This window comes from Astyanax mexicanus, chromosome 8 (assembly GCF_023375975.1).
Source record: "Astyanax mexicanus isolate ESR-SI-001 chromosome 8, AstMex3_surface, whole genome shotgun sequence".
NCBI classification, from domain to species: Eukaryota; Metazoa; Chordata; class Actinopteri; order Characiformes; family Acestrorhamphidae; genus Astyanax; species Astyanax mexicanus.
Window position 1 is genome coordinate 24,344,714 of NC_064415.1, and position 16,347 is coordinate 24,361,060.

The 16,347-nt window shown below is 37.0% G+C and overlaps 1 protein-coding gene across 8 annotated transcripts in view; it reads left to right on the top strand.

Annotated features, from left to right (window-relative positions):
- mark2b (MAP/microtubule affinity-regulating kinase 2b) overlaps positions 1 to 16,347 on the top strand; it is a 67,321-nt gene that overhangs the window by 30,284 nt on the left and 20,690 nt on the right. For 5 of the 8 annotated variants that reach the window (XM_007248078.4, XM_007248072.4, XM_007248076.4 and 2 more), the window contains exons 3-14: positions 1,610 to 1,663; positions 2,846 to 2,894; positions 5,024 to 5,089; positions 5,285 to 5,355; positions 6,851 to 6,907; positions 9,860 to 10,096; positions 11,134 to 11,253; positions 11,731 to 11,833; positions 13,542 to 13,654; positions 13,748 to 13,883; positions 14,046 to 14,185; positions 15,276 to 15,364. In XM_007248078.4, the coding sequence (XP_007248140.2) occupies positions 1,610 to 1,663; positions 2,846 to 2,894; positions 5,024 to 5,089; positions 5,285 to 5,355; positions 6,851 to 6,907; positions 9,860 to 10,096; positions 11,134 to 11,253; positions 11,731 to 11,833; positions 13,542 to 13,654; positions 13,748 to 13,883; positions 14,046 to 14,185; positions 15,276 to 15,364 (1,235 nt within the window). The remainder of the gene's footprint in view (positions 1 to 1,609; positions 1,664 to 2,845; positions 2,895 to 5,023; positions 5,090 to 5,284; positions 5,356 to 6,850; positions 6,908 to 9,859; positions 10,097 to 11,133; positions 11,254 to 11,730; positions 11,834 to 13,541; positions 13,655 to 13,747; positions 13,884 to 14,045; positions 14,186 to 15,275; positions 15,365 to 16,347) is intronic. The other 3 variants (XM_007248073.4, XM_007248079.4, XM_007248075.4) reach the window with 1 other exon arrangement.

Sequence of the window (16,347 nt, forward strand, 5' to 3'; positions counted from 1 at the left end):
ACAAACGGTAAACTGTGACAACTACCTTACCATGCATGAATTTAGCCCCCCCCCCCAGGACCCTGCAGCTAAAGGGTTGTCACATCATAATTACAGTGTTGCAGCAATAGCTCTGTTTATTAGCTCTGTGGCTGATCTGTCATTGTGAGAAGTAGATGGTTATCTACAGATTCGTGACCAATTTTGGGTAGGCCAGTGATACAGGTGCAGTCAGATAATTTATGTTATCACAGTATATATATATTTATATTTAAACCTTGCATACTAAATTAAATAACGGGTAGAATGTATATTTGGGATAAAAACCCCTTAATCAGAAAATACATCCAACAGCATTATAACATTTAAATAGACATGTAGACACGCAGCAGATCACGCTCTTACTGTTGTTTTTGTTTTTATGAACTACTAGTAATATCACAAGCCTGATCTGTTATGCATGCACACAAAGGGGAGTTGCATTCTGATGTGGAGTTAAAATTAGGCCTAACACGTGGGCTTGCCTGCACACAGGCAAGAATCTTCACAACATTACCCTAAACATACAGCTAGATCTACAGTGGAATGGTTTAAATTAAAGAGTATTCATGTGTTAAAATGGCTCAGTCAAAGTCCTGACCCATATCACTTGAGCTATTTTGTAAAGAAGAATGGGCAAAAATCTCAGTGTCTGAATGCGCAATTAATTTTAGCAAAAGGTAGTTCAAGGGACATGTTCAAGGGGCATGAATAATTTTGCAAGCCACCGTATGAATCGCTATTGGTGTCGGATAGTACTGTCACAATAACTATTTTTGTGTGGACGATATATTGTCCCAGAAAGTATTGCGATAGAGATCATTGAATTTCACTAAATCTATTTAATAGCATTAAAATATAATCATATAGTCTTAAAGAGTATTCATCTTACATTTTAAAGAATATTTAAACATGAAACATACAAATTGAAATGCAATGAAATATTGCATTTCTGTTTTTAAACAGATTCGACATTTAAAGTCTACATTAATGTGCTCTTCTTGTAAAGAAAAACATAATGGGCGATATTAAGGTCAGCAAAAATTGATTCGTACAAGTATATATATTCTGCCATAAGTCTATAATGTAATTATAATGACAGGCCTGTATCTTATAAAAATAAAATAAAATAGAATAAAAACACTGTTTATAGACAAAATTACTTTAAAAGGCTCACCTCGAAATTAAGGTAAAATGATTGATGTTGTGTCCATATATTCTTTGTATTAAGTCACTAATATAATTTTTGTGACAGGCCTAGTGTCTGATCTAGATCCACAAATGAAAATTACTTCAGTGACTCCACTCATAGACTTTGGAACTTAGCCTCTGGAACCCTCTGTATTGTTAGTTTATTATATCTAATTGATTGATTCTGTTTTAGTCTTTTGCGTTTGTATTTTTGCTGTTTTGCATTCGACCCCACTCCTGATTTTGTCTAAAATGCATATGAAGTTCATTCTTTGGTCTAATGTAAAAAATGAACTTTTAAGCTCACCTGAGTCGTGGGCGTTGTGTGTGTTGCGTACAGGTCCACTGTTATGCAGTATGAAGCTGTCTGACATTTCTCTGTCTTTTCTGTTTTTTTTAGGTGGCAGTGAAAATCATAGACAAGACACAGCTGAACTCTTCTAGTCTTCAAAAAGTGAGTCTCTATCTTTTTTTCTTCTCTGTCTTGCTTTTCCCCTCCAGAGAATATGCATAAAGGCACTAATTACAGGAAGAGGGGCTGAATAACTTCCTTTAGTGAAGGATGGGTGAGCTCTCTTGCACATAAATACACATGCTAATCTCTTATATTCTCTCCTCAGACTCACTGTACAGATGCACACACTTTACTGTATGTTAAATCATTTAGAAATTTTGTACACAGTTCAAAGGACAGCAGTTTGTCACCACTGTCATGCAAAAACTTCAATCGTCCAACTATTTTTTATTTTATGCTTTTCAGGAAGCACTAAAAACATATGACCAGTTGTTATGGCTATTCAAAAATAGCAATGGTTTAAGAGGCTAATTTAATCGAGCAGTATAACCAACCAGAAACAATCCGAATTACGACATTTTGAAAATATTGATTGGAAAGACAGAAAACTGTTAACATAAAAACACCATTTTTAGGCTTTAATTTATGTTTAATATAGAAATATTTTTTTAATTGTTTGAAATACGAATTCCTATCATGATAATTACATTATTAACTTGTACAATAAATGCATACCAGCTCACAAATTTTTGTTGACCCTGATATTGTCCGTTGTGTTTCTTTTCATGTTTGGTTACATATGAATGACGTTGACCAATACATCAGCCAGCTGTGCAATTAACGGTGCTTCTAATTTGCACACACAGATTGAATAAAAAATAGTTGGGAAGCTATATACATTTTTCTTCACCCTTTGCTGTACAATGTTTATATTCCATTAAATGGGTGCAATTGTGTTATTATGCTATTATTTAACCATTATTACTATTATTGGTGGTATTAAATGATTTTAAAATCAAAAGGGATTTTGTTTATCGCTATTATTTCTGAGACAATATCTCGTTGAAACTTAATTATTATAACAGGCTTATGAGTGTCCAAAGTTTTGCCTTTTTGGGAGCAATTTGATTCTGGCAGTGGTGGTGTTAAGTTAGAAATTATCCAAAAAGTTTTTTTACATTGACTTTCATCAAGAGTTAAGCAGTTTTTCCCCTTGTCTGTGAAGGTTTTTGTCTGACTGCAACATTACGCACTGTGTAAAAATGTTTTAAGTGCAATGTCTGTCTATCATGATTCATAGGAAGCTTTTGAACATGTTTTATTTCTTCTCTCCACCCTCAGCTCTTCCGAGAGGTGCGAATCATGAAGCTCTTAAATCATCCAAACATAGGTGAGTCCTACCGTCTTCTGTAGAGTTGTGCAGCAAGATGTACACACTCTCCTGCATGTGTAGGATGTTCAATTTCAGTCTGTTGTGTGTGTGTGTGTGTGTGTGTGTGTGTGTGTGTGTGTGAGGGAGTGCGTGCATGTTTCTGTGTCTGTTTGAAACCTCAATGAGTCGCCACTGTGTGTATTGAAGTGTGTGTGCAGCCCCAATGGCCTTGATGGCAGCAGTAGCTCATTAGCGCAAAGCCAGCTCTCATAAATATGAAAGATGAAAGCTGAAATATGAAAGGGAGAGCCCTGGATGCTTTGAGGGTTCTGCACAAGAAGGAGCGAGGAGGAATCGGCCCCATTTCAACCAGTTTATTACTCAGGGCTGAGCATTTAAATACAGGGAGCTTTTACAATGGCCGCCTGCGCTTCCTGTAGCACTCCTCATTCATGCTGACATAAAGAGTAACTCATCTCAACTGCTTTATTCACAGCATTAAGATGTTTGAGTGATTTTTAAATATGGTTTTGATATTGCTATTGATCACTTTCTATTGATTTGATGTGTGGTTGTGCTTATTTTTCTTTAAAAGAAGCAGTTTAGTAATTTTCCTCAGCTAGGAGTGAACAGATCGAAATTGTTTCCTAGCGCTTTATTAGGAAGATCTGTACACCTACTCATTTGTGCCGTTGCCTAATCCATTAGTCATCAAATCCAATGCCAGTTGTCAGCAATGCATTACATGGACATGGGCCAGCAGTTTCAGGTAATATTCATATCAAGCCTCAGAAAGATAGCAAATAATGATTTTAACCTGGCATGATTGTTGGTGTCAGAAAGGCTGTTAAAGAACATAACAGTTGCCAGAGTTTTCTCAGAATAGTGTAATAAATTAAAAAGCATCAAGTAAGCATGGCTTTAGCAGACATAAACACACTATTGATGAGAGAGGTCAGTGAACAATGGCCAAGCTGCTTTGAGTTGACAGAAAGGCAACGGTTATACTTAACTTGTATAACCATATAACTCTATAGAACTGTGGTGGACAGTAAAGCATCCTAGAATTCTCAACATGTCCAACCTTTAACCTCAGCTAAGAACAGAAAACTGAGGCTGCAGTGGGCACAGGATTTTCTGATCTACATTGATTTCTGCTCAGACACACAGATATTAGGCTATTTTATTGTGATTACTGACCCTGTGTATCCCTTCATGACCACAATTTACCCATCATCTTATAATAACATACTACATTCTAATGCCATCTGCAGTACTCGTCTGTGTTCTTTCTTTCCCAGTCACTGTTTCTGAATCTAGTTGAACATACTCAGGGGATGTGGTAGGATGGAATATTGGCAACATAAAAGTGCTTTTAAAAAATTGACTTAATTTTGACATAATCGTGTCAACATTGACAAAAGCCACATCTTGTGGAATCTATGCTGTGAGCAATTGTTTTGATGGCAAAAAGAGTGTACCCAGTGCTAGTATGGTATGAATTGCTTATTATGGATGCCCTGGAATTATGGCCACCAAAACATTTTGGTAAAATATGGTCAAAAGTGACACTTTTTGTGTGTGTGTGTGTGTGTGTGTGTGTGTGTGTTTTTGGTCAAAACCTTCAGGATGGGAAAAAATGAGATTAAACCGTCGAACGTGAAACAACAAAGTGTCAGAATCCAACACTTCACAAATCATTTGAATTTAAATTAATACTAAAATGAGACATGCTGGTTAATAGTGCTGTTTAATGCCCATAGGTTAAAGTTTAACTTTTCTACTTCAGACTAAAATGTGTTTTGATTTTTTTTTGTGTCATTTACCATTAAAAGCTTATGAACTTTGTCTTTTTTCAGTATATATTTACATTTCAGCTGATTGATTGGTTGATTTAAAACTGGGTAGTTTTTACTTTATGCATGAAGTGATCTCAGCACCCTCAAGCCTAGTGTTTTGGAGTTTCACAGACTGCTGCCAGAATGCTACAACATTTACAACTGTCTTTCATGGGTTGCTCTGGGATGCCAAATCCCCAGTTAACCCCCCTCCCCTAAATCCCTGCCTACTGAAACATTTTGACTGATTAATGATTTCTCCCTTATATCTCTCCCTTTGCCTCTTTGCCCCTCTCTCTCTCTTTGCAGTGAAGTTATTCGAGGTGATTGAGACAGAGAAAACGCTGTATTTGGTTATGGAATACGCCAGTGGAGGTAAGGGGGGGCGTTTGAGGCCTGCTGTCAATAGCAATCTTATCAATAGCTGAGGAGTGCTCTCCTCAAAGCACTTTGAACACTGGGTTAAAATATTCTCTCACCATCTCATCTCGCCATCTATCTCTCTTTCTGTGTTCTCATTATCATTCACATGTTCCTGTGTTTTTCCTCTTTCCTCTTCCCGTCATCAAGGAGAGGTTTTTGATTACCTTGTCGCTCATGGGAGGATGAAAGAAAAGGAGGCACGTGCCAAATTCAGACAGGTGTGTGTTTTTTGTCTAAATGACTCTGTCTCTGTGAGTGTGTGTGTGTATCAGACAGACACACAACTAATTAAACTCCTGAGCTCTACTGTGTTCGTAATGGTGTCAGTTTAATTACAGACAGAATGTCTCTATTAGAGTGGTACAGTTCCCATGTGCTCCTAACCTGACTGTCTTATACAGTTACTAAGGGATTTTCATATACAGTATAATTATTTTTAAGTGATTCTAAGTTCTGTTAGGTTAGGGTAGATATACACTAGTTGTTAAATCCGTACCATATTGTCTGCACTATAAGGCACACTTAAAAGTCCTTTAATTTCCCCCAAATTTAAAATCATTGTGCCTTTTAATCAGGTGTGTCTTATGTATGAATTCTACAAGTCAGGTTGTAAGGAGCAGTTATACAGCAGTTTCTTTAAAGTTTCTCCAGCAGTATTAGCATTAACGGCTAAGCGCTGGCACTTTGGCTGTTTAAAGGAGAGAATTATTGACCTGTAGCCTGCTGGGCTAGCACTGCTGGAGCAGTATTAGCATTAGCCTCTAACTGCTCTAAGCACTAGCTCTTTGGCCATTCAGAGGTGAGTATATCGGACTGTAGTCTGCATGGGACGAACCGCTAGCTAATATCGCCCCTAATGCTCCAGTTTTAGTGGAAACTGGGAAATCTAAGCTTACTGTAACTAAACAGAAGTCCTTTACCCAAATAAACAGTTTTCAAGAGAGAAATGTGTAGGTTAGATTTTTAAGAATAACACTTGTGTTTACTTAACTTAGCTTAGCTTTACAAGTCTCATGACCCAGCAGCGAGACCTGCTGAATAAGAAGGAAAACATGGCGTCTCCCCTGTTCCATACTAGTGTTGCATAAATGCACTCTTATAATCCGATGCGCCTTATGTATGGAAATAGACCAGAAAATAGATGTTCACTGATGGTGCGCCTTAAAGTGCAAAAAATACAGTACTCTATTTGTGTGCATATAATGGGCTCACATATCCTACGTCTGTTTTAAAGGCAGATTTATACGTCTGCGTTAAGTCAATGTCCACAGAGTCTAAGCTGTAGTTTGTGCAGTTGGCCTATACTATTGTGAGCATTTATATTTGTGCATTGATGTGTCCGCAATTACTCCACCAAAACAGGAGTTGATTGTGAATGTGAAAATGCAAATGTAAAAACACAATACAGCATGTATATATCTAGCCTTAAAATAAAAATCTGATAACAAGTACAAGCTTTTGTCAAATAGCCCATTTCCGTTCATCCCCAGCATTCAGAAATACAGTGCTTTTAGCCATTGTTCTTAAAGGGCTTACAATGCTAGCAATAGGGGGCATAGATTTGCATTTTACACTGTAAATAAACTTTAAAGTGAAATGAGTGTTTATTCAGGTGCTCTTTAGCACACTAAAGATCACAGACCCCTTTTTGTTCTGATGACATTAATATGTATATGTTAATCTGTCTGTCTTTTTGCCTGTGTGTTTATCCAGATTGTTTCTGCAGTTCAGTACTGCCACCAGAAGTGCATTGTACACAGGGACCTGAAGGTAAGTATTTTTTTATCTTCTTATGTTGTGTCTGTGTGTGAGTGTGAGAGATACCTTTCCATACACTTTACACCTTGATGTCCTCACACAAGTGGAAAGAAGCAGGATCTTTTCTGCAGTTTTATTTCCATTTGTTCCATAATGGTTCTGATGGCCCTGCCGTCTTAAATCGCGTCTCAGCTCCTCATGAATTAATCAGGAAATACAATCCCCTGATAAGTTCAGAGGTTTTTTATAGAACACACTCGAGTGCACGCATGCATACACACTTCATCACAGACTTCCACACACTGCCTCTTTATCTGCAAAGCTTCATTTAATCACATTTCTTTCTTGCTCTTGCACTCTCTTATGCATTCTCTCTCTCTCTCTCTCTCTCTCTCTCTCTCTCTGTTTCTCTCTCTCACTCTCTCTGTTTCTCTCTCTCTTACTGTACTGTTAAAGAGCAGTAATACTGCACGCACTTATCAGCACTTTGGTTTTACAGTCCTCTGATGACCAAGGCCCCTCCCTGTTCCCATAGCAATGCCACGCCCAATCTTTCTGTCCTTTGCTATAGTGGGTACAGAGCCCTGTCACTCATGTTTTGAGCCTTTTAGTCCGTAACAGTCTCTATGCTAGTGTGAGAGTTGAACCACCACCACCACTTAAATCTCAGAGAATTAATATAAGCTTTAGATTACATATGCTTTGTACTCACACACATGCACATATTGATATATGTGTTACTACAGCTACAGCATAGAATATCAGATTGCAGTAGTGCTCGCTTATATATATATATATATATATATATATATATATTTTTTTTTTTCTTCTTTTTTTTTAAATATTCTTTTTTCTTTTCAGATCATTGAGTTTAAAGCTGCCACAGGTTATATTCTAAAATGTATGGCTTATGCCATGTTCCTGAGGGCAGAACACACACATGAAAAGATACACAACTCTTTAAAAGATTATGATATCACCAGGCTGGGGGGGTCTCTAAACTGTGGAAGAATTCCAGTGGCAATGAGGAAAAGACCAAAGCAATGATGGAAAAAACTTTAAACATTAACTGCCTGTAAAGGACGAGAAGTCCATTACAGCATTTAAAACGATTCATGTACTTATAAGTGTGCAGTCAGCCAGCTAAGCCAGAACGTCAAGGCTTGTTGGTACAGTAGACAATGACCCTGTCATATCAAAACCTTAGTCAACCCATAAACTTAAAATGAAACTTAAATCTTAAATGAACGCTAGATTTAAAAAATACTTTTTCTTTGGCATAATTAATAATGGCGTAATTACTTCACAGTGTATTACTTACTAAAGCATTTAATACAGTAACCATTACTAGGAGTGTTGCATATTATATATTTTTAAACTTATAACCAAGTATGTGGTTTTAGAGAGGAAGAAAAATGATTTTAAGCAGTATTTAACATTAAAATTCTGCTTAATAAAGGTGTTATGAATGGGGAAATTTGTTACCACTTTAGTTTGAGGGCCTTATAGTGCTTCATAAAACATTTGTCATGTTACGAGTAACAGCATGAATATCCTTATAATTATTTATCAATACATTATTTAATGTTCATTAATGTGTTATCTCTACGTAGCCTCTATGTAGGCAGCCTTCAAATAAGGTGTAACCAAAACGTTGATTCAAGTGGGTGCACAGATAGATGTCGTTGCTGCCATGCAAAAACCTTGTATCTCCATTTATGCTTTTTATTTTTCATGTTTTGATTTAACGTGTATCTACAATTTGTTATTTATAAGTCAGAATTGCATGATTAATGCACCAATAAAATGCTTGTTTTGCAAAGGCGGAGGTCCACATTCTTTCTACATTTGTTTTTCATACTTTCTACTGTAAAGTTGCCATTTAGGAAATACAAAGCTTATGTGACCACACCATGAGAGTATTCTGAAAGTGCAGCTTTTTATGTGTGTGTGTGTGTGTGTGTGTGTGTGTGTGTGTGTGTGTGTGTGTGTGTGTGTGTGTGTGTGTGTGTGTGTGTGTTGTGTGTGTGTTTGTGTGTGTGTTTGTGTGTGTGTGTGTGTGTGTGTGTGTGTGTGTGTGTGTGTGTGTGTGTGTGTGTGTGTGTGTGTGTGTGTGTGTGTGTGTGTGTGTGTGTGTGTGTGTGTGTATGTGTACGTACAATGTGAAAGTTGGTCCATGTTAGCCGGGTAATATTTAACTCTGCCAGCCAAGCCCTGTTAGAACCCTGCATCTGTTGCTAGGCAACGCTGCCTTCCCGCTTGGCTAACATTGGTGGATAAACATTTGAGTGGCAGCAGGGAGGGTGCTCATGCATTTCAACACCACTACACAAAGAGACACGCACGCATGAGTGAGACAATTTGCAGACAGCCCTGAAGACTAAGAGACAGTTAGACAAGACACTGTGAAGTGAGAGAATCTCAAATAACTTTTCAGGTTATGGTTTTGTTTTTTGTACCTTTCTTTTCTTTTTAAAGGAGAAGTTTTTTTTCCTTCTCCTTTTAAATCACTGTTTTGGAGTTACGAGGCCAGTTATAATATAATGGGTAAGTTGAGACCGGTCCAGGCTGACCTTGTTATTCTGCCCTGGGATTAACAATAAGATTGTGTTGTATCGACTTAATCACCTTAGCAACAGTGTAACACCACAGCATGTCTCCTATCTAGAGGTTCTCCAGAGTACTAGTCACTTTTACTGCAGTTTTGTATTGTGTTCACACTGGGAAATGGTGCATTGATTATATTATTCCTTTAAGCTGTGGGATGTGTTAATATTATTAAAGTTATTATTAAGTTACATCCTAATTGTGAATGGATATGCAAGCAATTGGTTAACTGATTTTTAAGGATGTCAGCTGGTCAGATGTGTGTGTTTTATTTTGAAACTATGTGCACACCTGTAGTTCCTGCAAGCTGTGGCACACTATCAATACACAAACAAACTCTTTCCTTTCTCTCCCTAGGCTGAGAACCTTCTACTAGATGCTGATATGAATATTAAGATTGCCGACTTTGGCTTCAGTAACGAGTTCACAATGGGGAATAAGCTGGACACATTCTGTGGAAGCCCTCCCTACGCTGCCCCTGAACTCTTCCAGGGTAAGAAGTATGATGGACCCGAGGTGGACGTCTGGAGCCTGGGGGTCATCCTTTACACACTGGTCAGTGGGTCACTGCCCTTCGATGGACAGAACCTGAAAGTAAGTAAGAAGTTTAAATAAATGGCACATGATGATTATTTAATGACTTTTAAGTACTTTAAACTTTCTGTGATCAAAATGAACAATATTTAAAAAAATAAATAAATCCTCAGTTGCTCTCACTGGTAAATCAAAAATGATCTATACTTGATGCATATTTGCTTTTACGTAAATCAAATTAAATAATTCAGCCTACAAACCTGCAAGCAGAGCCATCAGTGAATTCTGAGAGAGAATCCCTCCTTCCCTCCACTCAGAGGGAGCACATCAGCAGCTCATGGTCATTATTATGCCAACCCACAGATATAACTTTTTAATTAGTATGAGACAGAGTTAAGACATGAGTCAGAATTAAGATAATGTTATCAATCCGTGGTTAAGTACAGTTTCAAATGGTTGTAAAAAAAAAATTAAGTATGTGGTTTAGAATCCAAGACAATTTTCGACCGTTTAATTCTAATCTGAAATTGATTCAGAATACATTTCTATGAGCTGTTTAAACTGGTATGAATGCATAGTCTCACATTATGCTTATGCTTAGGGCCTAAAAATGAAATGTCCAGTTTGAAATGTCCAAAATAGAAATGAGGTTTTAAAAGAAGATTTTTATACATCATAAATTATTGGTACAGTGAGCAGCAGAAGTTTATCTAATTATTTAAAATAGCTTAACAATAAAGGTGGGCAATATGGTGATAATTTATCCTTTTGCTTTGTAAATGTTCTCATGAATTCGACAATATATGTTTTTAAACATATTAAAGATACAGTTGGTGCTTAAAGAATATTAACCAAACTGTACATTTAATTGCAATTAATTAAGTCCCATCCTGGTCCTCTTTAATTGAGTGGATTACAAAATATTTTGAATAAAAGTGACAGCATTTAATATGGGAAAATATTTGAATAGTTTTGTTTACATTTAAATATCCTGATATAATGATATTTATAATATTAATATAGTAGAAGAAAAACAATTTTTTTATATATATAAAAAAAAACCTCATGTTTTCTGTCTTGCTCTCTTTTTTATATAGGAACTTCGAGAGCGTGTATTGAGGGGCAAGTACAGGATTCCCTTCTACATGTCCACAGACTGCGAAAACCTGCTGAAGAAGTTCCTCATCCTCAACCCCACCAAAAGAGGCAGTCTTGAGGTGTGCATATTTTAAATATTTTATGTGGTTTCGTTTAATGTAAAAGTAAAATTAAACATTAAACTGTTTAATTTGAAAGAACCAAAATAAATACTGTATGAGAATGAGAGTACTGCAGTTTATCTTTCGCAGCTCATCCATTTCACCATCTACCAAACTTTCATACACACTTTATGATGGATGAGATCTTGTGGACATTGCTTTCAGTCTAACCTTTATCTTGCACTGAGTTCACATTCAGAGTATGACTAAATACTGACACTGATGGATCTTACACCTCTGCGTGTCCTATATAGAGTTCAGATATTGATCAGTTAATCAATAAGGCATCAGAGGACGTTCTTGTGGTTGAAGTGAATGGCTTAATTGAAAACCCACAAAGCACTGAATGTAATAAACACTCATGTATATTATGTAATTGTTAACCACAGCTTGTTTTCTGTTTTTCCTCTTGCTCCCTTTCTCTCTTGCTCTCAGCAGCAGATCATGAAGGATCGCTGGATGAATGTGGGTCATGAGGAGGAGGAACTGAAGCCCTACATTCAGCCCCAGCCTGACTACAAGGACCCCAAGAGAACAGGTGAATGTGTGTGTGAGAGCAATAAAGACTGAGAAAGAAAGAGGTATATAAAAATGTATAAACAAAGAATTGCGTGCAGACAGTTTTGGGTGCATCTCAGTAGATTAGGGTAATTTATGTAAAAAATGCATTTCAAAAAGTGAAACTCATACATTACACACAAGTGATCTATTTCAAGCGTTTATTTCTTTTTGGTGTTTATGGCTTATGACTGCTAACAAAAACCCAAAAGTCAGTATTTTAGAAACTTAGAATATTGTAAAAAGTTAATATTGTAGATTAATTGTCACACTCCAATCAGCTAAACAGTACAAAATACCTGCTAAGGTTCCCTAAGCTTTAAATGGTCCCTTGGTCTGTTTTAGTAGGAATGCAGACATTGACATCCTCCACAAGGAGGGTAATACACAAAAGGTCATTACTAAAGAAGCTGGCTGTTCACAAAATGCTGCATCCAAGTATATTAATAGAATGTTTAGTGAAGGGACCAGAGGTCGTAGAGTATGAAGGAGGAGTGGAGAGGCACAATATCCAAGCTGGAACATATATTGAGGTCATGTGAAGTCTCCACAGTGTTATATAAAGTCCAGTGTCATTGCAGTGTTTTCCAGGAGGGTTTACAGCGCTTTATACTTCCCTCTGCTGACAAGCTTTATGGAGATGCAGATTTAATTTTCCAGCTGGACTTGTGTGGCACCTGCCCACACGTTTAAAATTACCAATACCTGGTTTAATAACCATAGTATCACTGTGCTTGATGAGCCATGAGCAAGCTTGCTTCACCTTAGTCCTATATAGAATCAATGCAGATGAGCTGAAGGCTGCTATCAAAGCACCTGGGCTTTCATACACATCATGTGGGAGACTAGGGTTCAATTCCCAGTCTGGTGATTTATGCTGTGCTACACCAATAAGAAAGAGTCCTTGGGGCAAACACCTTACATTACATTGACCCACCTCTGTAATAGGAATAACATTGAAACTGGATAAGAGTGTCAGCTGAATGCCATAAATGCATAACATCTCAGCATTGCCACAGGCTGATTACCTCCAAGCCACGCCTCATTGATGAAGTAATTCTTGCCAGAAGAGAGCTGATTAAGTATATATAGTTCATATACTGGAGATACTTTTCAGTAAAAATGTTTTATTTTTTTTTGCTTTTGTATTTTCATGTGCTGTAAGCCATAATTATCATCAAGTTTGTTTATATATATAAATATACTAAAAATAGAGATTCTAATTGCTATGCCTTGGACCAAAACAAATACATTTAATTTGGCTTGATCTTATTTGCTATCAGCTTGTAAAAAGTCCCAGTGCCCAGGATAATGTGCTGCTGTACCAGCCCAGTTCAGTTACTGGTTTAGGGTGACCTAGTCATTTCATGTATTGTATTACATTTTAAATGAGGATCTGAAACCACTTACTGTGACGAATATTCAGAAATAGAGGAAATAAAATACTTTGAAATCACTGTGAGTAAAGTATTTCCTTTTTTGGATTTTCTGACTGGTTAATATTTGCAGTACTCTGCATGAATGTTATTAATTTACACAATCGTGGTATCATTAACTTCCGATATCATTATACCATGACCTTGTGGTATTTGTTTTTTTTTTTTTATCAGTTCCACCCTGAGCTCTGCCAAGAGACCAGAAGGGGTGTGTGTGTGTGTGAGTTTCATGTTTTATTTCCTGTTGTTTAGATATAATGCTCCAGATGGGTTTCTCACAAGAGGAGATCCAGGAATCACTTGTCAACCAAAGATATGACGACGTCATGGCAACTTACCTGCTACTTGATTATAGGAACTCTGAGGTACTCACACACACCTTTCTGTGTGCCATGACACTGATAAGCACTGTTTACTTAAAACAGTTACTTATTACTTCTGTAATGTATATATTGCAGCTTGATGAGGGTGTCAACATGTTGATTAAACCACGTCCAGGAAGTGACCTCACAAACAGTAATGCCCCCTCACCACCTCACAAGGTACAGCGCAGTGTGTCATCTACTCAGAAACCACGGAGAGCCACAGATCAGAGTGAGTTCTGGGATGAGTGAGCAGCTTTAAAATCCATTCATAGAGTTCTCTTTTACACTAGTGTCCCTTTCTGTGTGTCCATCTCTCTATTTTTATGTGTTACTCACTGTCGCTCTGTCTTTCTGTCTCTCGCTCTCTGTATCTCTGTCTGTCTGTGTTTAGGCTCATACTCTAAAAGGCCTCAGGGGGATAACAAGCACACCACTGAGGATTCTGGGAGGAAAGGGTCCAGCAGCTCCACCAAAGTGCCGCCCAGCCCCATCGTCCCTGGAGACCGCAAAAAGAGCTCCACACCCTCTACTGTAAGTGTGTATATCTGTGTATGTGATACATAACAGATTTCAAAGTAAATATCCATGCTTCTTATCGAATCATATAATTCATATTTTGGCCTGTTTATACAGTACAGTAATCAGCTTCTGTAAAAATGTTCAGTAAAACTTTTTGTGTGTCCATTTAGTGTTTATTTGTTAAGAAGGTTAGAATAAATTTAAAGCAACAGCACGTTTGGATCTAATGAGAAGTGTGTGTGTTCGCTTTACCGTTTTTAAAGTTATCTGTAAGTAAGGCCATATTTACAGTTTCTCCAGTTAAAGGAGACCAGCCTCCAATCTGTTTGAATGAGGGTTGACCACTATCCTGGAGACTACAGATCAAATTTCTGATAAACATACTGATCCTCCTCTACTTGCAGCATAACCAGCAAGCTGATTGGCTCTATTTGTTGAACGATGTAATTTCTTTTGTACACAGATGCAATTGTGACAATTTGAAGCATTGACAAATCCCATTCATATTTCAACCAGTGTCTGGTCTCCTCATCCTGGTTTCTGAACGTGTTTTTCCTTTCACATTTAGTTTATCTAATTTGTTTTTTCCACCTTTTGAAAACTCCAGCTTGTACTTGTATGTAGTATTAATGCTTATTAATTTAAGTTTTAAGTTAAGCTTATTAACTACTTGAACTTAAGCTTTATTATTCAGCTGTAAATCCTAATGCAGACATGATTGTAAGTTATTTGGCAACTTATTTATATGTTAATGTTTATAGTACATGTAATAGTAGATCATTGTACAAGGTACATGGAAGCCTTGGCTCCTCCCAGGGTTTCTTCCTGCTTCAGCACTGAGGGAGTTTTCCCTAGGGGGTTCTGTGTTGAATGTTAAAAGTGTGTTGTGCTGCATGGTTCTATTTTTGAGCCTATATAATTGATGTTAATTTTGACAGTAATGTATATGTGAGTAATAAGAGTGACTTGCACACATGGCCTAAGTGATTAAGAGCATTATATTAAATACTTCTAGCTTGAGTCTAGAAATGCACTATAAGTGTTATAGTGCATTTATTGTAGTGTAAGTACTTACACTGGTTCTTGGTTTATTTCCTTACAGAACAGTATCCTGTCTACTGGCACAAGCCGAAGCAGAAACTCTCCACTCACTGAGAGAGCCACACTGGGAGTCCAGAACGGCAAGGACAGGTATAAACACCCACACACAGCTTAGAACGTTCATGAAATCATCGCTTCAAAACACTGCAGTTTCGTCTTGTTTTAGCACATGTGCACACAGACAGGTTTAGGCATGAGCTCTGTTGCTCAAGGAGTCTGTTTTACGAGATGTCAGTAGTTATTTTTTTTTCCTTACACACATTTTAACCCCTCTGTGCTGATACTAGTTAACCTCATGCATGTTCGACCTTAGCTGGCCTGTGTCAAAACATCAAGCCCTAACCCAGCTGTTAGTGAGAAAGGACTTTTATAATTAAAAATTAATAATGCTTTCTTGGACACTGTATCCATTCTATACAAAAACACTCGTTTTTTTTAAATGGACTATTTTTAAAAAGCCCATTCAACCTTTCAAACAAAACTAGCCCACTAGCTAACTCTTCTCTACACTCCTTTTCTAAATCCATTCTTTCATCCTTTCATCTTTTCACAATGCCTTCCACTAAAGTACCTCCTAATTGGGTCATCAGTGGTCTTTTTTAAGTTATCAGTGTTGCACTGGATACACATACATATACATCCTACATTAGACACCTTCTCATTGTTTATTTAAGTTTAATATTATAATGTATGTTTATTTTTTATTATTTAATTTCATACATTGTAGATTGCTATCTAAAAATATATAGTATAAATATATTTAAAAATATATAGTTTTACCAGACTTTAAGTCAGTGATGCAAAGTGTCATGATATTATTAATGCACTTCATGCATCCAAGCTTGAATTAAAATATATAAAATTATCTTTATGTTTAGAATCTGCGAATGAGAACAGTCTTGAAAAAAGTCTTCAAAAAGTTGAAGTCTTACACCTGAACCTATGTTCAGGCTTGGTTCAAACTCAAATAGCAGGAGTGAAAGGTGCCGCAAACAATGGTCCTCACCAAAGAGCCACAATTGGGTTTTAAACTTTTTTTTTTTTTCTATTGAAGGAAGCTGAATTCTATCTGG